Below are 24,808 nucleotides of genomic sequence, written 5' to 3'. Positions count from 1 at the left end.
TTTTTGACATTCATAAGTGTACATTGTGTTACCTATATGAATAAATGATTTTTGAATTGATTATTTACATTCTATGAAGAAAAAGTTGACTTAGACTAGATTATGGACAGTGAATATATGGTTTATAAGTAGTATGATGATAAAGGATACGAGCAGTCCCTTCTGTTCTGCACATCATATAAATACACGCAGCCTGTGTGAGTGCTGACGGTCGTCCAATAGTCAAGTGACGCATAAGTGCCAACTTGAAGAAATTACATGCAATATCAATACATTGCTGATTTAAACGCAGCTGTTGGCACAATGCTGTGATTCCATCTCTTGCTTTCCGTAATGTGACCTCTCTAGATTCTTGGCCTATTCCAGAATTGAATGCTAAAACCAAATAATGATGTGAATTAAATTAGATGTATAGATGACTTAACGCACAACGGACCAATTTGGTGTCTAATTGCGGAAAATGAGTCCAACAACCCTAACCCTAGCCTGATAAATTATGACAGAATCGAATGTTTGATAAATATATGTTAATAAACGTAAGTTGGATTAAAGTTCTAAGTTTCAATTTAAATTCTTTATGAACAAACCTCTTCCAAATCCTGATGCGCCTCCCTTTGATTCAGCTGACACAAACTGGCCAATAACTGAGGCTCCACCATGTGCAGTCTCTTGAAACTCAATATCAGCTACAATAATACTATCTTCGAGGACAGAACCACAGTTTGTACACACAGCATCTCCTCTTGCAGGGTCAACTTCGATTTCGGATGACCCACAATGCTTACATTTTTTTCCAGATGACATTGCGTGCGTTTGCTTGATATTAGTTATAAATATTATTGGACCAACGTCTACCTTACACTTTATTTAAATTAATTTAAGATTGATATTCTTCTTTTGCTTTTTAAGAATATTTGTAATTAGCAAATAGCATGGTATTTACTTTTCATTTCAATCTTGTGGGCAAATAACTAATAATACCTTTGAAATACCAGATCAAATATGTTTTTGCTACATTAAGAAGAAATTTAAATTTTATAATTTATTTAGTCAAATTTACAAAATCATAAACATGCGCTCAATGCCCATGCCCATCTGATATATTTCAAAAATCAAAATTAAAAACAACCCGCAGTAACAGTTACAATTTACATTATTGTCGATTGATTTCTGTCAATTACGACTGATGACGGAACTTTGACCAATGACATCAGGATTTTGACAATTAGCACGGGTAGTGGCACAATAAGGGTACCCTGCACCATTCTGTTTTTCATTAAGTTAACACACCCATAGATAAAATTGAAATTTTGCAGTTGACTGTTACTGGTTACTTATGTTCAAACCATCTAGCAGCTCACTCTATTAATTAAAGTGGTATTTTATTTAATAGAGTGAGCAGTGAGCAGTTATTATTTTCGATAAAAAAATGGTAAATTGCTTTTTTTGGTTTTCTAGTTCTAATTATGTTTAACATTAGCACGAAGGATATAAAAAATGGTTCACCCGCACTAGTAAGTATTATACTGGTCATGTTCATGTATTTTGGATATTCTCATCTCGCAACATTGATCATGTAATTAACCAACATAAATAAATTTTATAAATATCAACCAAGCCTAGGGCCTGAATCAAAGTCACTTTGCAATGTTATTTCCTCACGTTTAGTCACGTGACCATTTCCATACAAATTCGTTTGGCGTTAGTATGTCACGCCTGTCACAAACTGAGTTTGTCTCAAGTCCAAGAACAAAATAGAGATGACGTCATGACAAAAACGATTGTGATTGGTGCAATATCACGTCAAAATCTATTTTTAGTAAGTGAGCTCACCATAAAGTTCTTAAGGTTGGAGAAGATTATATTGTGATAAAAAGTATGTGTGCTTATTGAAAACTTGGTCTCTTAGGTCGTTTCGGTTCTCGCAACATAACAAATTCTCAGGAGAAGGGCATCCCCAAAGAGAGAACGACGTCATCGCAAAAACTGCATCGATGACTCATCATTGTTGTTCTTCATAGTTCATAGCGTAGCACACTTTTCAAATATATGTTTTCAATAAAATAAATTAAATATTATTGTTGTCATCAATGATTAATCATTAATTCATAAAGTTTGAACTGTCAGATTTTTAGAACTTGCGATCCGAGTGATAACGGGTTATTACGCAGTGATAATAAATTACGTAAAGTGTGTTATTGAGAAATTTAAAAGAACGTTATGACGATGAAGCTGGAAATGAGTGACAGTCATTCTAACCATTCGGACTTTTCTAGTGATAGTCAGTCTTCACAAGGATCTTCCACTAATGATTTTGTATCAGCAAGGCCCTCGCGTGCTTTGCTTTCGGTAAGTCTAAAGTATTACCTTCTGGACACTAAGTCCAGCGGTTCCCCATGATATAAATTTAACAAATTGGTATTGGTATATATAATTCAACAAATAACTCAATCACCAGGAAAACAAATACTTAACTACTTGAAAAATCACTTTGAGTTATAAAATGAATTGGCTTGATGTCATGGATCCAGGAAAATTTATCACACAAATATTATACTCTTATCTTATCTAGATTGTTTGCTTTTAATTCTACAAAAGGAGGAGTTTCTAAAATGCGGAATACATTTAGACTCATGCCATGAACAGGAAATATAAAAATATAATAGACAGAAGCATATTTTTGTAACTATTTTAAATAGAAAAGTTAAATTAAGAGATTATGAGAGCATAGACAATTTTTCCTTCCCCATATATGTTTTTTAAAAGTTATACATAGGTGTAGAATATCAGCTCTTTGTCAAGCTAGATTCTCAATAATCTAACTAAGGAGATAATATGTATTAGTAGAAGTGACTGTCATTTCTAGAAAATAAGAAATGCCTGTTATATACAAGTAATGATGCTTTATTACTTCACATTGTGCATTATAATTTTTCAATTTTTTTGTATAATTGTATAGGATAGTAATCCTATTTATATATATACTATATTGATTAACATAGCTTTTTATATTTATTTAGCAAAAATGTATGGTAAATGTCTTTAAAGTGGATAAGGTCGAGAGAGGTTCTGTCACGAACGTAGCAAGTGGAGGTTCTTGGTAGCTGCCTATTCCTTGGGAATCGGTGTGAAAGTTAAAATAGATATTTATTGATATATAATCTAAATTTGGGATTAATAAGGTTTTCTTCCAACATAAAATGGTTAACTTTTCTAAGAGTATAAATAAATGCCATATACATTATACATATATAATAATAACTTCCCATAATGTGGAATAAACTTGTAGAGCTGTGTCGTAACACAAATCTTATATTAAAGTTTACATATAATAATAATCTATGAAATCCAATATAAAGCATAATGAATTAAGTATTATGATAATAAACTTAACAATTCATGCTTAATGCTTTTGTTAAGGAAACAGGTGCACTTTGTGTAGTAAATACTGTGATATCAGAATGTTATTATAACCATGTTGTTTTGAATTAATTTTCCTCTATAACTAAACATAGGTCATATTTTTGCTGTATTTTAACTGCAATCTGGGCTTATTGGCTTAGCTATTTATTGCGTTTAACTTGTAGATGAGGTTAAAATAGTTACGATATTAGTCTTGTGCAATTGGAAGGTATAGTAAGATGTTAACATACTTTTATTTTATTTATTAACAATTTGTTGCAAGTATACAGAAACAGTACAATTTAAATAATTAAGTAATAAACGGAAAGCAACTGGCTGCCTTATAAGTTTCGAGCGATGTCTTCCAATATAAATAAATTAGGTAAATAGCAGGAAAACTTTACAAGTAGGCATTGACTGGAGGCTCTGACGTCATTTATTCGCGGAAAAGTCGCGAGCGACGTGCGTGTTACAGAATACGCCAAACTAAATTGTGATGAAACAACACAAATTTTGGTTTATAATTTTACGAGGTCATTTACAATTGTTATCGTCGCAAGTCTAAGGTTTACCGTGAGTTCGATTTACCATAATGCTTATGTATATATATATATATATATATATATAAAGATTTACAGGGTACTAAGGTTTGTCTCTGAAAACTTATTTCAACTATTTATTTATTAAAGTTCACCACATCATACATAATAATATATCTACAGCATATGTTTTAAGCAATCTTTTAAAAAATATATGACAATAAATAAAATTACTAGCAAAACAGCAGATAAGGTTATTTTATTATTATTATTGTATTATTTATATTTATACATTTTCTTTTGCGAACTAGCGAACTGAGGAATCGACTCCCGGTTTTTTCTTCACCTTCAATTGTTTAAAGAAAAGAGTGTACTCCCTCGAGGCTGGAAACGCGCCTCCTAATGGTTATCCATGAGGTGCGATGACTGCTCTTTTTGGGCTTCCCGTAGGCTCGTGTGTGTCGTCTACACACACGAGCCACATTACGTAGAATTATGTTGTTGTATATGTAATATGTGGACTCTAAAAGACAACTATATGGAAAGGCCCAAGGTGGCCGAAAAAAAGGTGAGCGAATGGAGAAAGAGAGCTATAGACAGAGTGAGTTGGAAAAAGCTGGAGGAGGTCTTTACCCGTGAAGGGGTTGCGATCGACGGTACTGAAGGTAGCTTAGATAATATAGGATAACAAGATAAAAATAATTTATAAATTATAAAAAATCTAAGCTGTATATTATCTTTTTTTGTCATGATTGGAAATTAAATGGGCTTTATTATTATTATTATATATGCTTGAATATTAGACTTTACCTCAACACAGATGAGCACTGTATGAGCACAATGTCACGTATGTTTGGGGAAACTTTATGTAATTCATACTTTTACCTCGGATCGGAGTTGCACCACAGCTTTTGTTTCTGGGTTTTTCCTAAAGTAAATCTATGAATACAGTTGTTCTGTTTACGTCTCTTCGAACCCGTTGTTTGAATCGATTTTTGTATAATGCGAATGGTTGTTTACCGTTGCCATGGAAACGCATTCCAAGTTATCGCCTATGATCGCGGTTCGTAGAATGAGGGTGACTCGCGTGACCGTCTGCTACCAATGACCTTGAACTTATTGACTTTGTTTACGGTATTTGTACTATAATAATACTCACAATTATTATTGATTTAATATAACCCAAAGAAATTGCATAGGTACGCTACCATTACAAAAAATGTATCTACTTTCAAACGCGACTAACTGCCCAACTAACATTTTGGTAATAAGAATTGGTGATAAAACAGTTCTTCATAAGTGATTTCGGCAAACCAGAGTTATACAAAAGTTTTAGCGATTAGTGTTAGAGCACGCTCTAACCCCTTACTACCCCTCGATTGGGCCCCATTTTTTAGCGCTATTAGTAATAAAATTGGTTATTATTTTCACTATTTTAACACTGAACGTTACATAACAGTTATAAAATAGCGTTAGTTGCGACTAATTTCTTGTTTCTATAATGGTGGTACAATTTTAATCTTGCCATCTGAAGCACCTTAAAGTTTGTACTATGGTTAAAATAAAAACTATTGGTGGTATACAAGTTCTAAAGTCTGTTGGTATAATTTTTATGGTTATATTTTAGTTCTTTTTTAGGGCTATTTATATCTTGGATTTGCTTTACGTATCTTGATCCGTGTTGAGTAGCAACTCAGGGCTCTAGCACGTTTAATTCCTCTATAGTTTTGCATATAAATTTTACTTCTAGAAGTGTTACTTTATTTCTGTCATTATTTAATTTGTGTTATTGTTTCAATATGACGGCCAAAGTGAAAGTGAATAACAAGTTACGGATTGTCTATAACTCGGTAAGTCAAGTTTGATTTCTACAATGCATACCTAAAATTTATTGCGAGGGTTACTTTATTGAGAGAATCATATATGTTTTGCATCTCAATTTTGCAGGGACTTGAAAATAAGTGGTATTTCAAGTAAAAATGATTTGTATTTTATCAGAAGGGGTATACACTCAATCTACATTTAGATAAAAACCGCCTATTGGATTTGTCTTTTATGGTAGTTGTGTATTTTAGTAAATAAAATTAGTTTTAAAATAAGCATATGATGTAAAAATTGCGTTTTAAACTTGTTTTTTCTTAAATTACTTTGAGGTTATGTTTGAATTATCATGGCGTCTATTTCTAATTACCCTAATTTCCTATGATTACTATTTATGAACGAGAAGTGCTAGGTAGGTTGTAGTTAGAACTATTGTAGCAGTTGTTATACCAGAATAGAGTTTTAAAGGTAATAAGAGAACAAGTTTGAAGTGTTTGGTTTTACAATGGTTCGACTTAGATGTAAAGGTAGTAGTATTTTAGAGTTACGTTTTTCAATTGATAAAACCCTTCCATCAAGGAACGGAAGTAAAAACGTATGGTCTAAGATCCCGATATACAACGACCTTCACCGAGATGCTTATTTAATGAAACGTATTTTATATTTAATTTAATATGTATATGTAATATGTATAAATTTAATAAAAAATATAATCCATATGGATGGATTATATTTTTTGACATATTATACATATCATAGGCAACCCATGTTGCCTAGCAAATTTCAGTCCAGAGTATTTTTATTTATATTAAAAAAAAAAAATTTTTTAAACATTTTACCGGTATGATTATTAGATAGATTCTATCCAATCGAAAGTATGAAGCCCATAGAATATGCAAACGTTAGGTTGTTTTTAATCAATTAATAATTTATGTGTATATTTTTTATGTGACACTAAAGTATATATACATCTTTAGTAAAAAAAAAAGTTATAGTGATACATATATAATACTACCCTGATTAAAAATATTGATTGAAAAAAATTTAAAAAATAATTTTTTTTATTAATATTTAAAAAAAATAATTTTTTTAAATATTAATTAAACATACTCTGGACTGAAATTTGCTAGGCAACCCATATGGATTATATTTATTGACATATTAAATTAAATATAAAATACGTTTCATTAAATAAGCATCTCTGTGAAGGTCGTTGTATATCGGGATCTTATACTAGTATAAGATTGAGATCAAATGCTAAAGATTTTTTGATAAAATCGGTGAGATCGCATATTCAGCAAGTGTTCTTTTAAAGTCTAGTGAGCTCTGCAATCACCTTAATACTTTGCCTTTTTTAGTAAATAAATTTATTGAGATAGCTTATTTATAACGTATAGCAAAATTATCCTTAATTTATTTAGCTTACATATAAACAAAGAATTAAGGTACTTATGCTATTTATAATACAAGTAATAAACAAAGAAATACGTTATTTTTTTCAGCCTTCAACAATAGGACAACAGTAGGACCTGCTGCAGAAAACTTAAACAGTGATTTATCCTACGAGTACGTTATACCCATGTGTAGTAGTCAAAATACACTCTTAACAAACCAAACAAAAATATTGGAGCAACTTAACTCTATCCAGAATGTACAAACTACTACGATTCAGAAAATAGCATCATTACCCGTTCAATTAGAACATGCTATGGTGCAAATTAATAACCTTTCCCAAAACTTACATTGAGCGCATGCAAATCTTCACCAAGTAATACAGCTTTTTACATCAAGCCAATTGAAACTGTTCAACAATTGGATGAATTAGAACTGGAATTGTCAAATAGTGCCAATAGGCAACAAAAAAAAGCAATTGTACTCTGTTATTTTCGCTGGTGGCAAAGGTATTGATTGTGCTTACACATTAACTGATGTATTATTTTAGAGAAAGTTTCTGTGCCAATGCTCTTGGATTGGAGGCAGCCGGTGTAACAATGATGCTAAAATAGCCTGAAAAGCTTATAAAAACATTTTGTCTTTTTTCTGGGAGATGGTGCACACTTGGGATAACAAATACACAGTTTCACATAATGTTGAATTTTTCCAAAGTATTCTAAAAAATGCCAAAAAGAGGAATATGGCTAAAAAAGAAAGAGCGTCTACATCAAGGAAACGCACAAAACTATCAAAAAACCAGTCTGTAAACAACGAAATTGAATCTGACGAAGAAGAAACATCTGTAACAACTGCAAAAAAAGGCTAAAATAGAGGAAAAACAAATAGAAAAAAATGACGAAATTTCTTTAAGCAATATGTTGACAGAAGAGGCGTAGTTGAAGAAGAGATAAAAGAAAAAGGGAATGATGAAGAAAACGCAAAGACTTCAGACTTATAATTGAAGAAAATGAATGCAGTGTCAAGGAAAAAGATCATGAAAGAAGAAATGATTACGAAACTTCAGAAAATGTCAACTCTAATATCGATGAAAATGAAAACACGGAGGAAGAAGACGAAGATCACGAGATTGAGATACTTCAAATGATAAAGAAAGTACAATAGAATTAGATGGACCTTTTGAAAAAAATTACATCACCCAAAATAAAATTGAAGAAGAGCAAGAAAATAACAAAGAGAAGATGAATTATTATAACTCAAATATCACAAAAAATAAAATAAAAAATCTTGATGAGAGAGAAGAAAGGGTATATCAATCCAAAAGGAGGTGAACCTGCCCATGATACTGAATAACTTTTCCCTAGAAACATGGGTCGAAAAAAGAAAAAAAAATTTTACCTCCCATACAAAATTTCCGATCAGCTGACTCATTTAGTATGGGAGGTCGAATGTTTTTAGACCCATGTTTCTAGGGAAAAGTTGTTCAGTTTCATGGGCAGATTCACCTCCTTTTGGATTGATAAACCCTCTTTGTTACGCGTTGTACATGCAGTATCTTTGTCTTAGTTTATTAAACTTGTTTTGATCAGACTAGTGAATCTGGTGATAAGATATTTTGAATAAAACCACAATTATTTTTATAAGCTTGTTTTTATTTATACATTAAATAAACACACTATAATTCAAATTATAAAGTATGTAAAAGTGGTATAAAATACAGGAATCCGCCGTGGACAATACAGACTAGCTTACAGTTTACATCATCAGGGCTCAGAACGATATCAATTTTCTCTAAAATTATTTCGCAGACTTTGTAGATATTTAGGAACGATGACCGAAGAGGTTTATAAATACTAGCATTTTCCCCATAAGTTTTTTACCTTGTATATTTATTTACCTTTTCAGCGTTAATTGATATATTTAGGACTTCAATAATATCATCAGTTGATGATAGAAAATATTTATTCCTCTCTTTACAAGAAATTATAAAATGCTCAAAGTACAGAACCCTGTTCAATATCTTGCGTTTCACCATGGTTACTGCTCACATACATATTATGATTTTCTAGTCCTGTGAAAAATAAAATTATTTGCTATTATAATAATCACCTATAAAGTACTCACCAAAATAAATAAAAAAAACCTGTACGGAACCTTGTTAAAATTCCCGCACTTGACCGACATTTTCGATGGAGTTTCTACGACAGTACGAACATTTTCGTTGGCATTTAAGCTGCGCTGGATGAACATATTCGTTGCAAAAACTACTACAACCCAGACTAGCGTCATCAATACTTCTCTTCAACGAAGAACTATGATGCTGAACTGCATCACTGATACTGGTCACTTTTTGCAGTTTGGTGGTTTTATCGCAGGATGACACTGATTGATTTGATCTGATTATTAATTTGTATTCGTTTGATATTTTTCTTTTGACTCCTCCACATCTTTTTCTTTTTGTCCACGAACTCATAGCAAAAATTAAGCAAGCAAGAGCAAACAGACTTGAGACCAAATCAGACTATACACAATTTTGAGGTTAGAGACATTATACAGCTATAAAGTAGGTAATATTTTATAATTTCAAGTGAAAATAAAAGTTACAACGTTTAAATTGTATTTTCATATTTCTTAGAATAACATAAAGGTAAATTCGAACACCGTTGTAAAGAACAGGGCTCTAAAAATAACTCCATAATACCAACTAATGTCATATAAAGTGGTTTCTAATTTCTAAATTAAATTGCTGTAAATAAGTTCCAATTACTTCTTTTGTAGCAATTTAGGTGATAAAAATATTTTGTTAACTATTTTCAAGAGCTTTTGTCGGTAGAAAGAGTTATTAGAAACTATAATATTACTTTAAGTGTTTCGCGTTACTTGAATTTATATAAGAGTAAGTTCTATGATGGTTGTGACTATAACCTTCATACCTTCTTAAGTAATATTACGTTTTTAGGCAAGTTAAGTGGTAAAAAACATTTACTTAGCACTCTTAAACAACACTTGGGAATAGTAAGACTTACTAGAAACCTTATTACTACTTAAGGTACTTATTGTTACTTGAGGTTACAACACCTAGCGTTACTGTGGTTCAGCTTAACTCTTTTATAACTTCTTAAATTATATTACGAATTATTGTTACTGTTACTCATCTTAATGAGTTATTTAGTTATATTCATGACCATTAAACCAACAAAAGTTTTACTAGACACTTTTATATACCCGTTAAAACAATACAAACGATTAGAGTGGTGAAAATTAGCGCCAAAATGTTGGTTGGGTGTACTTCTTTTGTGAGTAATTTATATGGTATATATTTCAAACAATTAAAAAAAATAAAGAAATAAATTATAGGTCTGGGCCTCAGATTTCTGTATCTTGAAACATCATTTGTCAATATAGGCAAGTAGGTGATCAGTCTCCTGACACACGCCGTCGACTTTTTGGGTCTAAGGCAAGCCGGTTTCCTCACGATGTTTTCCTTCACCATTCGGTCAAATGTTAAATGCGCTCATAGTCAAAAAGTCCACAGCCGATCCAACCTACGACCTCAGGCATGAAAGTCACACGCTGAAGCCACTAGGCCAACACTGCTCAAATAATGTTGTATGTTATTTATTTCTTCTTACACTGAAAGGTTTAAAAAATCTATCTAATTGCAATTTAATCCACTATTAACGACTCTACGCATTAAAGTATAAAATAAACTAGTATCAAAGGATCTCTTCAACATAATATCATTTTAATACTATTTAATTAAAATCATAAAATATATGTTATTCCTATAATATTGATATAGGTTAGCTGTAAATACCGAAAATGCCTTATCAATTACTTGGAAACGATTACTTCATGTAAATAACAAGGAATTGTACGCTTATTTATCAAATTGACTGGTTCTACAGACTATAGTTTGTTAATATTAAAGAAGTATTCTGGTAGCATATACAGGGCGCCCCAAGACTATGGGATATTTCCCTTGATGAAGGGAAAGTACTTTAAATATCGTAGATAGGATATTTTGCTGAAAGAAGACTTTTTTTAAAATAAGTATTACTGCATTCAATGATTTTCTTAAACTTGTCTCGTCTGGGAATCGTACCGACTCAAATGTGAAAAAAACACTCCTTATTTTTTTATGCCAATCTAGAGAATGGACAAAAATTATAATTCTTCTTGAGTAAGGTAGTATTTTGAAAGAAAGGAACAACGTGAAATTAATAATTTTAATCAAATTAAAAACATTCTGAAACTGCCGACGTTATTTAAGTTAATTAAATGCTCAAAATGTTATCCCTATTGTCTTACGCAAATCACCAATCTTTGCCAGTCCGTTGCCTGTTGACTTTCTTATCATATACGTAGTGGCGTAACTATACCATCTAGGGCCCGTGGCAATCTTCTTTCGTTGCAATTCTTTTGATGGGCCCTATCAGTAAAAATTGTCCCTACTCAGCTTAATTTTAATAAACTTCGAGATTTTCAGCGTCAATTACACGTTGTATATGTCCCACTAATAGCCATAGGGCTCCTCTCTTAGGCGAGTTGGAATGGTCTGTAGTCCCCACGCTAGCCCAATGCGTATTGGATACTCCACATTCATCCATAGAACATAATATCTCTTGGGCAGGGGCGCTCTTGGGTCGGGGGCCCGTGGAATTTTGCAAACCCTGCAACCCTATTTTCACGCCACTGCATATACGGTACTTTCCCTTAACGTCCCATAGTCAGACGCCGTTAATATGTAAAGGGATTAAGGAAAAAAACTGATATTGGTTCACCGTTGAGGATACAATTTCTGCTCTAAGATTTCTACCAGAAGATATACGTTAGCAACCTCTGCTAGAAGAATACTAGTAAGAACCACTGGCCAAGTGTTACTCTGGACCTTGTCTAACCGTATATCAAAAAAGCAAGCCCTTTGTTATTTAAATGTGATATTAAACGCAAATGTTTATAAATACAATACCAAATAGTGCACTGTATGACCTACATTACCATATCGAATAGTGTCAAATGTTGCGTAGTCTGGAACTATCTAGGTTTAAATTGTACATATAAAATAATATAATATTAAAATGTAACATATAATTCGTCTAGTCTGCGAAGCCTTCTATGCCTTAGCTAGGAATAAAAACTGTTTGCATATATGCAGGGACATGGTAGAGTTAAGGCTGATTTACATTATCTTAGTGTTTAGGAGAGTGCTTTAGGATAGTACTTTAGTTGAAACATGTAAACGCTACTTGCTTTAGTAAACGCTACGCTAAAGAACTTGCCTTTCAAGTTGTACTAAAGCACTCTCCTAAAAGGCGGATTTACATTATCATTAGTGTTTAGGAGAGTGCTTTAGGATAGTACTTTAGTTTAAAACATGTAAACGCTACTTGCTTTAGTAAATGCTACGCTAAAGAACTTGCCTTTCAAGGTGCACTAAAGCACTCTCCTAAACACTAAGATAATGTAAATCGGCCTTAACACTAAGATAATGTAAATCGGCCTTAACACTAAGATAATGTAAATCGGCCTTTACTAATAGCAAGAGGAAGTTTATCATACTGACATTTATTTATTTATTTATTTATTCCTTATTTCCTATTTTTACAGTAACTTAATACTAATACAATAGAAAACTAACGTAAAACATAATATAACCATAACAAGTAAAAACTTCAAATTCTTGTGAATTCAGCCAGTGTGCAACTAAATATATCCGTCATTTAAATCTATATTTTCATTTCTTGTTCAACGTATAAGTATCGCAATGCAGTGAGGAAATTCTGCCAGCGTTAATGGTACACTACCACAGGGACCAAACTTTTTAAATTTGTTTTAATATTAATTTTTATTTATAACTATGTAGGTGTGTTCAGTTTGACGTTAAAAGATATGTAAACATCCTATTTTTTTATTTAGTTAATTAACAGAATAATATAATGTTATTACATTTGAAAACTGGTTTGTATTAATGCAGTAGTTACCCATAGCAGTTGTTTAGGAGCGCGCAAATGAATTAAACAATAGTTCCTCAAGTTCCTTTTTTTGTTGCTTATTAGGCTATCTAATAACTGACAGGGTAGTCTATCTATTGGCCTCAACGTTTTCTCACCATAGACGTTATTTGCTCGCTAATTCAGAGTCACACTTGCGTTACAGGTCGGGTCTGTACGTCTTGTTCAACTCGTTTTTATGTCATCTCGAACAGTTGTGATCCATTTTAGGCACATTATATAGTATATAGAATTTATCTAAGACTGGAGTAGACACAAAAGTATTACAACTATGACAGGTATATGTCAATACAATACCAGTTTTTGACAGCTCGAACATTGGCTTTTCATACAGTTTGTATAGTACTCACTTATTGGGTTTTAACGATGAATGTTTGCGCTTTCGCTTTGGTTAACGCTCTCGGAGCGCTACCTAAAGTTTCCATACAATAATCTGTAGTATTTAAAAAAATATAAATTATTTTATGTCTACTTTGTAATAAGAGTAAAGGCCTGGGCTTAGTTAAGAATTACGCAGTTAATATCGAAATCTTTATAAGAATTATCAATCCATAGAGCTACTTCTGGACTGAACCTGCTCTTTTGATTCTTTAAAATAACGATTGATTGATTCTCTCTCTACGCAGATACATTGCGTCTATGCGTATTCTATAAACTGTAGAGTGTTCTGAAAAGTTGTTTGGGTTGATCCCTCCTGTCTCGTTTCATTACCGTGCGAGCTAGAAGTCTTAAGGCCGATTTACATTATCTTAGTGTTTAGGAGAGTGCTTTATATAATAGTACTTTGCTTTATATAATAGTAATAATGCTTTATATAATAGTACTTAGGATAGTACTTTAGTTAACATGTAAACGCTACGCTAAAGAATTTGCCTTTCAAGTTGTACTAAAGCACTCTCCTAAACACTAAGATAATGTAAATCGGCCTTTACGCGGTCTTTTGCGAACTAGCGAACTGTGAAATCGACTCCCGGTGGGATACGACCTCCAACTATTAAAAAAAGAGAATACTCTATACTCCCTCAATCGCTCCCTCGTACGCTCGTTTGCTATAAAAAATAATAATAATACGATTCTTTGAAGCAATTCGAACCGCTCTATTTCGGTTTATTCCCGTTACTCGTTATTTCTTGCCAACTTGAAAGAAACAAATGGTTAATCGTATCCACTTCCGAGATTCATTGGAAAAATATTTTATCATGACAGCCGTTTGAATATTTTGGCTCAGAATTGCTAAAATTGCTGTCGCTTGTTACCTTTTTGTGAAGTGCGAAGTGCGCGTGCGCGGTTTCGTCGCGTACAAAACTAGCTGGCACCGCGGGCGCTGACTCAGTTTGATATTAAACATTCTAGCTAACTCGCGTCTACATGAGTCATCCTCTTATCAGTTGTGTTTTTATTTGATTTTTTTATTGATTTTTATTTGGTGCATTGATTGTGGACGATTGTGAAAACTGTCTTCATGTCTCAGTTGGTGCCCTACCACCTTTTCAACGGCGAGCAGGACGAAAGTCTTATGTTCGCTACTATGTTCGACTACCAGAATGAATATTCAAAGCCAGTGGTGAGTTTTACTTGTAATTCTTATTTAAATCTTATGCATATCTATATTATGCAACATAATACATGAATTAAGTATCGTTAATAGTTTTTAATGTCACGCTGTAACAAGAGATGGCGCCAGCGTATAAAAGCGAAGTAATATCAGTTGATAAAGTTATCTCTATCGGCCTTTAGCTTAAAACGTTTCAAGGTTTCAAATGGAAAGTTGTAGTTCCTGCAACTAGATTACTTATAGATGTTACCAAATATTGTCTTAGAACAAAACATATTTTACGAGTTTTATATGATGCAATATGAAGAAATGCGGATCTTGACTCGATTAGCACGTAACCAAATACATGTGAATGGGGCAAACTAGTAAAACGTCACAACTCATACGACTGGATGACGTCATCGTGTGACGTAAGCACTTCACCAAGTTTTGGGAAGTTCCTCGAACTTGGCAGCTGCTCCATTTATATGTATTCCTATCGATGACGCTTAGTTATGAAACTAATGAATATAAAAATCTTAATAAAAAGTCTTCAAAAGGTTCTATTACATCTCTTGCATTAAATTTATTTGTTTTTGTGTCGAAGCGGAGTGCATGACAAATTGAGCGTTATTCTAATTACTGTGGTTTTATAATTTCTTATGTTATTTACCTTGTGTTGTTGGCGTCAGTAACCGCAAAGCTATAGCTGTTCAAAATTCTCTATAAAGTATCAATGAAGTCTGGGTATTACCTAGAGTGTACTCTAGAATACTTGGTTGTAGACTTTATAGCTGAGTCACGTGCGGTATAATTGCGTCATTTTTTTATTAATTCAGATAAGACCAGAGAAGTGGTTCAAATATATTTTGAGATGATATATTATTTGAGGGTTTTATTGTTTTAATTGTTCATCTTATAACACTGTATAGTACTTAATGAAACAACGCAGTTACATGATATTTCCTAATTAATTAAATTTTATTTTTAAATTTGTCTATGCGCGTGCATACAAAGCAAGGAGTTTTTTATGATTACTGTAAGATTGTCTTCTAGAAACAACTGATCTTTAAGGAGTCTAATTGCGCAAGAACCGGGTAGCGATGTTAACCTTTTCGAGGCGAAAACTTCAAGTCCGGCTGTCTTGACCTACATTGCTTGTGAAATTTCTCCTGCGCCCGCGTCGTAATTTATTTCCAAGAACGCACGTCCGCCTGGGAATTCCCACTTTGTAATCGTTTACCTGCTTTTCGTAATATTGTTCATTAAATATTATAAGTTTACGCTAATATAAACTTAATTAACTTCAAGGATTAATTAAATCTGGAACCTTCTAATTACGCTGAAGAGTATATATTTATTAATTACGCAATTTAATTTAACTCACAATACACAACAGATAATGTATTTATTCAAGTAATTTTGAATACTTGTTCAAGTCGTTTAATTTATAAACAAGTGGCTAAATTAATTTAACCAATATCAAACTTGTGGTAAGATAGCAGATGTATTCGGTCGACACCTATTAAACGGTTATATTGCGACCAATAAAAGCCGGATGTGAACAATTTGTTCTAATTGTACTGTACTAAGATGAACTGCTATACATACGTCTATTAACAATGTTAGATGCGCTGTAAATGTTTATTATCACAGTACTTGAAGCTGTAATGCTCTGGGAAGTTCCTCGAACTTGGCAGATATTTGTATTTTATATCGATGACGATTTTGAAACTAATGTTAGTATATAAAAAAGTGCGTGCGTACAAAGTACACATGTCAGAAGTGAAACTTTTTTGTAAATTAATTATTGAGTAATTAAGCTGTTAAGAAAATGGTAATTTACTTACTTAATAAATTAATAATAATAAACCACCAGTAAACTTCTTTAGGCGCATGAGGGTATAATTAACGGAACGTCACGAAGATGTGCAACGTTTTTGTCGAAAATAAAGAGAGTGAGAAGGGCGAATTACTTTATAGAAATTCTATTTTTAAAATTAAAATTTCGTAAAGAGAATTTATGAAATATTTAATTAATTAATCAGTGGCGCTACAACCTCTTTAGGTCTTGGCCTCAGATTTCTGAATCTGTTTCATGATCATATTATAAAATAGTAGTATAAAGAAGTTTCCCTTCTGACATGTGTCGTGTGTACTTTGTACGCACGCACTTCTTTTTGTTATTCTTACTCTGTCCCGTCTTTGATTTTTGAAATGCTTCGTTCAATTCCTTGCTGTCTCTCAATTTTTATATATTTTTTTGCTATCGACCATGTTTGGCCCCGGTAAGTCAGGCAAGGTTTTATGCACATATCAACTTTAAAAGATGAACATACGACTATTTATAATGGCTAGTTAGATGCGTTTTGAATATATATATATATGTATTACTTGAATCTTTAATTGACTTGATGAATATGAAAAAAGCAAGCTTGGTGCTTCAGATTAATTTTCTTCTTTACAACTTTGTGTCAATAACCGACTGTATTTGTCATGTAAATTGAATTGGTATTCCAAAATTGTATTAAAATTAATATGCTGAAATAGATTTTAACTACTATATTTTTCACGGTCTTTGTGCGATTAGATAATATTCGTGTGTCATGCTTCGTAGAAATATGAGTCAGCCAAGATGTCGTGCGCGGAAATCATAGTTCACAACATCTTGCGCGTAATTCGTAGTAATTTTTTAAAAGATTTTTCACTAGAAAGCCTTTAATTAAATATTTGATAGGAAATATTTTATTTCGATATTTCAATAAATAATATAAGCAGTGTTGGCCTAATAGCTTCAGCGTGCGTCTCTCATCTCTGAGATCGTAGGTTCGATCCCCGTGAACCAATAGACTTTCTTTCTATGTGCGCATGTAACTTTCGCCCGAAATCTGAGGCCCAGATCTATATAGCGCCACTGATTTATTTATTTATTTAGTTTCTATATATGGAAACCTTTTATATCCTTACTAATTTTGCAAATGAAAAGCTTTGATTTAGATTCCAGATTAAGTTGTGCTAAAAATGGCAGGGAACAAGATTCAGGAAGCTTGTTTCGTCATTCGAATGATTTTATCTTACATTCATCCCATATTCCACATATTCAAGCATTTATTTATTTATTTTATTTATTTTTTTATGATTGGACAATTCACACCAATTGACCTAGTCCCATGCTAAGCTGGTGAAGCTTGTGTTATGGGTACTAGGCAACGGATATAAATACATATTATAGATAGATATACATATTTAAACACCCAAGACCTAAGAACAACACCATTGGGTGTTGTGCTTAGGTGTTTTAGTGTATATCCGTTGCCTAATACCCATAACACAAGCTTCACCAGCTTAGCATGATTCTAGGTCAATTGGCGTGAATTGTCTTTATAAAAATAAAAAAGACTTGTTTAATAACCCTATGTTCTCAATGTTTTAAGAGACATTTAAAATATCTAAGTACACAATTATCAGTAGTCACCATAAACCTAAGTGGACACTTCGGTTGCATAAGTTGAGACGTTGTGACTTTATTGCTGTCGTTGAAGATAACTTAACCAATGTTATCCATTTCGGTCCATTACTTAAAGTGTTGTCCATTGTCTTGTTCCGCTTCGGACAGAATAGAGATAATTTAAAACGCTTTAAAGCTTTTGTTTCTGGTAAGAGCTTCTTACAATAGTTCTAATCTTTTTAACGAAGAATGGCATTCATATTCGAAAGTGCATAAGTCAATTGTCAAACGCTCAAATTTTATGTGGACTTTTTTGAAGAATTTTTGTAATTTTGTAATGGTATAAGGTTGTAATGCGTTTCGGAACATACATTCATTCTTTTGTAGCGTAATATCGTAACAAATTTTTAAATGTGTTATAACATAGATAAAACATAGTATATTGTATATATATATTATACAGATTCATCATTATTAGCTGCCATTTATAATAATAATTTATTTATTGCAAGAATATGGTACAAAAATGTGTAAGGTGGTACAAACGTAAGTTCGCATATTCTGCCACACACAATGGCGCGCAAATTTGTCTTAAGGAATTTTATATTTTACATTATTAGTCAAAGTCAGTTCTTATATTATTTGTATCGTACATATCATATTATACTTTATTAAATTTATATCAACTACAGTGTCTCACGGTATATAGGTATCCTTTTATATACAAATATTATCAGAATAGAGGTACATTACTAATATAACTTAATAATCCACCTTGTTAAATTTGAGGCCAATAAAACAAGTCTAACGCCTTATAAAAACTTGTGTCGGTAGTATGACATTTTTGTGCGCCTGCCCACTATTTGACAGTTTCACACCACCCACGTTGTTGTCTATCACTTTTTAAATACTTCGTTTTTTATTACCGTTGTTAAACTACTTGTTACATTTTTGACGTTTGACATTTGATTCGATGCTTACAGATAATTTGTTTAAATGTTTACTTGGATTACTATAGTGATTTTACGAATGGTTTTAATAATTGAAAATATCGTTGAAAGGTAGTAAATAGTTTTCATTTAAAATAAATGTAAATAAGATTGTTTCGGTTTGGTAATGGACCAGTCACGATTGCTTCCAATTATTTTAAATGGCTTTAATTTTTTATTAGCTCCGAGAAAGGTTAACTGAGATATCGGTATTTTAAACGACAATGTTATTCTCGGCTTTTGAAAAAAAAGGTAACAATAGTACAGTAAATATTTTGAACTGACTTATCTCGTAACGGGAGATTATTGTTAAGGTATCTGCAAAGTAGCCGACTTTAAGATGATTTAATAATTGCCTCTGGGTTGCCCTTTGTGTTTGCGGAGGCTTGAAGCTTAAAAGAACTTAGTCTTTTTCCCATGACAACTTTCCTTTTTGACGTCAGAACCTTAGCGAGCTTATCGTCACTGTAGAATGATAGTCTCGTATGTCAAAAAACCATTTAGTTTTTATTCTTATACTCTTATGTCGTTTAACTGGTATAATCATGAAGGACTAATTATGTTATTAATTAATATCGAAAACTATGGACAAAAACACATGATAATATTTTAACGAACATTGACGAAATGAAACATTTTTCGTTTCCTGTAATGTTTGGTTCTGTGGACATACGAGGTTATCATTCTACAGCGACGTTATTTCATACTTTAAGTTCTCATAAATTGTTATAGCTTTGTTTTCAAATAATATTTTACAAAGAATATATTTTATAGTTAATTGAAATCGACTTGGAATTTCCGGTTAGTTTTATCTAGTAGTTTGATAATATAATTTTTATAAATAATATACGTACATCGACACAGCTATATTTAGATAATATCACTTTGTCATTTAGAATTTAATTATTATGAAACTAGTATCTATTCTAGTAGTAAATTTAGTAAAAGTTGTAGGTAAATGTCACTTTTAAATGTGATATCGTAACACGTAACCTTGACAGAATTGATTTGTTTATTTTTTTTACAGTGTAAAACAGCTCTTGAATTTTATTGACTTTGGACGATAGTTACAACTAAGTACGGGTCGGATGACTCATACATTTGGATCGCATGTGAACATTCTTGAAATTTTATAATCCTTTTGTTTTAATGATCGACAACTTAATTTTCGTAAGTCGCACGGGTATAATCTTAAAATTATTATTAGTTATCATAATTAATATTATTGTTAACAATATTTGGTTAAACTTGAGATTATCAGTTACGGTAATGTAAAGGAATATTTTCTGTATTATTACCAAATTTATAATGACGTAAAACTATCTAATGACGTATTAATATAATGAAGTTTTAATAATAAAGCCCGTTTATTACCAATCTTTACAAATGTTATCAATATACAGTTTACATTTGGACCATTGATTGGAGCTTTTAAATTTCTCTATCCATGGCTTTCTTTCTCCATTCGCTTCCTGCTAACGCTTCTATATCTTCTATATCTTCTACCTTTTTCTAGAGTGCCCTTCTTCCCCTTGGATCATATAAAGTCTTTCCATCTTTTAGCTATTCCATTATTTTAATAAACAAATTTCTAACAAAGGATTATCAATTCCCACTGCAATTATTTCTTTGTTGCACTCAGTTACGTCACAATGAGCGTGAAGCCGATATTTACAACAGCTGCTAAGTCCTTGTTCCGATTACGGTCATGAGTCGTGCTTAGAGCACCGTAGATTACTGACATTTTCCACGTTTCCGCCTTGATTGCCTTATTAAAGGATGTCATACTTGCATTGAGTGCACGTGCGTTTGATTATTATAAAATATTATGTCCCACATTTATGTGTTCTATTTACATAGAATTGTTCACCTCATAAGGCAGACAATGGCCACATTCATAAGCTAAAGAATACGACAGATTCCACGATTTAACAATAGGTTGATAGCAATAAAATATGGCAATTAATAGGAACTCGTTAAACGTATTAAAATCCGTAAGATTAGATCATAATATAGATTTTGTTAGTGAGTTTGCTTATCTTGCCGAAGCCGCGCACAAATTATTTGAATAAGTCTATGTATGAGGGTGTGCAATTATTTAGTCAATAACCGTCTTAAATTCGTAATATTAGCGCATTTAACCAATTCAAAAGGGCATTAAAGCATATCAGAATGAGCCTAGTAGAAAAAAATTAAGTATATTCAAATTAAGTTTCTCATGTAAATAAAATACATTCTTTTTTGTAATGAGAAATAAAGTTCTTTAAACATAGATACGGGCAATTTTAATTTAAATATACACCTTCCTGCGCGACTTATAGATTCTTAAAATACACTTAAACAACTAAAATCGTAGTATTGTCTTTAGTTAACATTACTTTTACACATTTAAAGAAAACACTTTTTAACGACTTTTATAAACTCCGGGGAAATAAATACAGAAAATATGTGTAATATGTCTTCAGTCACCGTGACCACGCACGCGAAACGTCGGGAAAAATTTAAAATTATGTAAAATAATTATAAGTTTATAATAATACATAGCTTAAATCCGTTTTCTTTAAACCAAAATCGTGATCGACGCCACAATAAGCGCACATCCAATACGGACATTATTTAATGAACCTTCGTCAGATGAAAAGGTCAAATTATTTGAAAAGATTAATCTCGTAAATTATGTGGGCCTAATGCGTCTCACCAGATTTCTCGGTTGACAGCCTGACTTATATTCAAAAGGACCTTAATTTTTTATCGTTAGAAAACCGTCTTTTATAACTCGCCCAATATTGAAATTGTGGTACCGTTTATTCGTTTGTGGTATGTAGCATACAATGTTTGAATATTTTTATTTGTGTGGGCATTCTTGGTTGAAGGATCTCGCACTCTGTCAGTTTACAGAGAGTAATGCACTCGTAAAGGTTTATGACTGCATTTTGTACCACGAATGTTTAATTTAAGTCTGCTTCAATTTTTTTGTGACCTATGCCTAAACAAATTGGCGGAGAGTTTATTGCCAGTTCTTCTCTTCCGTTCTACGCCCATGATTTGAGAACTGGCAGTAAATGTAAAATTAGAAGCATTTAATGTATATTTCTTTTTTGACGTTCATAAGTGTACATTGTGTTACAATAAATAATTTTTGACTTTGTTTCACGAAGATTTTCGGTTCAAAGTTGATGTTGGAAATTTTTAAGTGCAGCAATTTTACCACTTTGGTTGACGATATAATTCGCTGTTCCTATTGAATCCAATTTATCGTTTTATTACTCCCACACAGTTTCGATGTTTTTTGGTTTTCTTTATTTTCAGTTTCCTTATCAATATTGAAATCAGTGATTATAATGTGGTCTATTGCATTTGCTTGCATTTATTCAACGCGGTAATTTTTTGTCCAGCGTTCCTACTATTCAATTAATGATTTTCCTCAATGTATCTCTGTCTAACATTCCCAATGCAATCTTTATAAGTGTTTTGAATAATTTACTATTTGTACAACTATAGTCTAATTAATTTTAATTTTTATCGGGCTGACGGATTATTAGGAATTTTAAACCTTCCTTTTAATTTTGAATTTGAACATGACTTTTTACGGTTCATATTAGATTGTCATCAAATTATAATTAATTGTTTACTTTCTAAATGTATGTACCTTTAACGATGCAACTTTGAGAGGTTTGTATAATATCCATTTGTAAATATTACTGCAATTTGGCACTTCTTTCCAAACTTAATTATAAATTCTACGTAAGTAATCGCGCAGACTGTGTTGGGTTCCCAATTAGGAGGACACCAAAAGGGTTTGTTGGTTGCACCTCATTGTTCTCTTCGATATCTAGGCTACGGGGTGTCGCAAGTTCGCCTTTTTGAGGAGTTGAAAGTTCTGCTGCAGTTGCGAAATTGCGTAGGTGGTGCATTTGCGGGGCCCGTCTGGCCGGCAGGGGCGGCCGGTGGTGTGTTTACGATGCACCGGCGCCGAGTGGGGCGTAGGCGTCGCCAAGGGGCGTCGCGCCAGGCTTATCAGACGACGGCGGGGCCGCCACGCGAGCCTCACTCACCGCTCCACCGCTGACCGTGATTCTCGTGTTGCACTGACACCGGTTTAGATAAAAACCTTTGTCCAGTCGAAGCGCAATATTTACGTTCACCGCGCAGGGGTTTTCCGCGCCCGACATCTGTCAGTCGCTTGTTTTTATTGTGCGCACGCGTTCGCTTCTGTTGTTTCAAGTTTGAAATCGCAAAAAGTGTTGTGCAGTGCAATTAGTTACTGGATTGCCTTATCGTAGTTATTTGGTAAGTGGAAATGATAATTATTTTTGATATTTGTCAGAATGGCTGATGTCATAATATAATTGTGTTTTAACGGCCTACATAGTTAAGTCAGCGTTTTCCTCGTAACATGTTGGAACATGATTTTGCGATGTTGAAACTGGAACGGCTCTTTTGTTTCCTGCAATTTTTAAGACCACAGAATTTGGTTAGGGCTGTTAGTATTTTGCTGATTGGGTAAAAGGTTTTGGCGATGTTGTCTGGTGCGCATGTGACGGTGCGTTGTTGCGCGCGCGCTTCGTGTCATCGTTCGCGGTCAGTTGAACGAACCCTCAGACCGACGTCAACCTTGCCATAATCGAGATTATTTGCATCATCAGTATACCTACTGAGCACTGGGGTGTACTATCTAGTTATGTCATGTGAATAGTGCTTTATCTTAAGGACATATACCTCTTGCATCACCCTTACACTCTCTTTTGCTCAGACATATAGATTTCTAATATTTAAATAACATTCATATTACTTTGGGAAGTCATTGAACATATTATATTATATTCATATAAACAATATACATAAATTTGCATCTGACAGAATTTTTAAGTAGGTAGGTTTTTGCAAAGGTAAATTAACAATTGAACTACCTACTAAATAAATATTGAACTATAAAATATAGCTAATCAGTTCCATAGTCCTCGTGTACTTTGAAGTATTTTGCAATGAAAGTTCTTATCTTTGCTTTCGTGGAAGGGTGATAAGCCCGCCGGCTGGAATTAGCAGACCTTTTGCGCGTCATTATCACACTGATAACGAATATTTGTATTATGTATAGCAAGATTTTCTGGAAATTGCATAAATCTCTGTTTGGCGACGTTAACGACGTGAGTATGTAATATGGGCTGAGACATTTCTGTGTCGGTTACCTATAATTTTATTGCCTGTTGAGTAGGCTGACCTGATGTTAAGTGATACCACCGCCCATGGACATGTTCAATGCTCGCGAGCCTTTTAAGAATTGGTACACTCTTTTCTTGAAGGACCCTAAGTAGACTTGCTTCGGGAATACTAAACAGACTCGTGCAGAAGTTAGTGCAGAAGCATTCGGGTATTAAATACGTATTATTGAAATTTAGAATTTATTACAAGAATTGATTTCGTATGTACATTAAATGAGTTAGGTACCACCACACATAAATCGGAACTGTCAAATAAGGACCTCCATTATATGAGACACTTACGTGTCATCGACCGTAAAGTGTGGTTAGGGTCTGAATACTTCTTTCTATAAGTTGTTACAAGTTAAAGTCGGGAAATAATTTATAAAAAACAGCGGTTAATTCAATAATTTTTTCGTCGACTGTTATTTTTTATTATTTTTTCAACTACTCTTTCACCTATATTTA

At 32.8% G+C, this 24,808-nt stretch overlaps 2 protein-coding genes across 4 annotated transcripts in view; one reads left to right on the top strand and one right to left on the bottom strand.

Annotated features, from left to right (window-relative positions):
- LOC125061613 (transcription factor IIIB 90 kDa subunit) overlaps positions 1 to 1,151 on the bottom strand; it is a 32,965-nt gene extending 31,814 nt beyond the window's left edge. The window contains exons 1-2 of one of the 2 annotated variants that reach the window (XM_047667236.1): positions 588 to 1,151; positions 151 to 375 (exon numbers count right to left, since the gene is read on the bottom strand). In XM_047667236.1, the coding sequence (XP_047523192.1) occupies positions 151 to 375; positions 588 to 804 (442 nt within the window). In that variant the 5' untranslated portion in view covers positions 805 to 1,151. The remainder of the gene's footprint in view (positions 1 to 150; positions 376 to 587) is intronic. The other variant, XM_047667162.1, reaches the window with a different exon arrangement.
- A 730-nt stretch (positions 1,152 to 1,881) lies between these two features.
- LOC125059792 (transcription factor kayak) overlaps positions 1,882 to 24,808 on the top strand; it is a 41,094-nt gene continuing 18,167 nt past the window's right edge. Inside the window, exon 1 of one of the 2 annotated variants that reach the window (XM_047664421.1) lies at positions 1,882 to 2,349. In XM_047664421.1, coding sequence (XP_047520377.1) covers positions 2,221 to 2,349 — 129 coding nt within the window. In that variant the 5' untranslated portion in view covers positions 1,882 to 2,220. Of the gene's footprint in view, positions 2,350 to 14,508; positions 14,733 to 24,808 lie in introns of those variants that run through there. The other variant, XM_047664496.1, reaches the window with a different exon arrangement.

The sequence above is a fragment of the Pieris napi genome, chromosome 1 (assembly GCF_905475465.1).
Source record: "Pieris napi chromosome 1, ilPieNapi1.2, whole genome shotgun sequence".
Lineage (NCBI taxonomy): Eukaryota > Metazoa > Arthropoda > Insecta > Lepidoptera > Pieridae > Pieris > Pieris napi.
The sequence above is the reverse complement of the archived record's forward strand: the minus strand, read 5'-3'. Positions and strand labels throughout refer to the sequence as shown.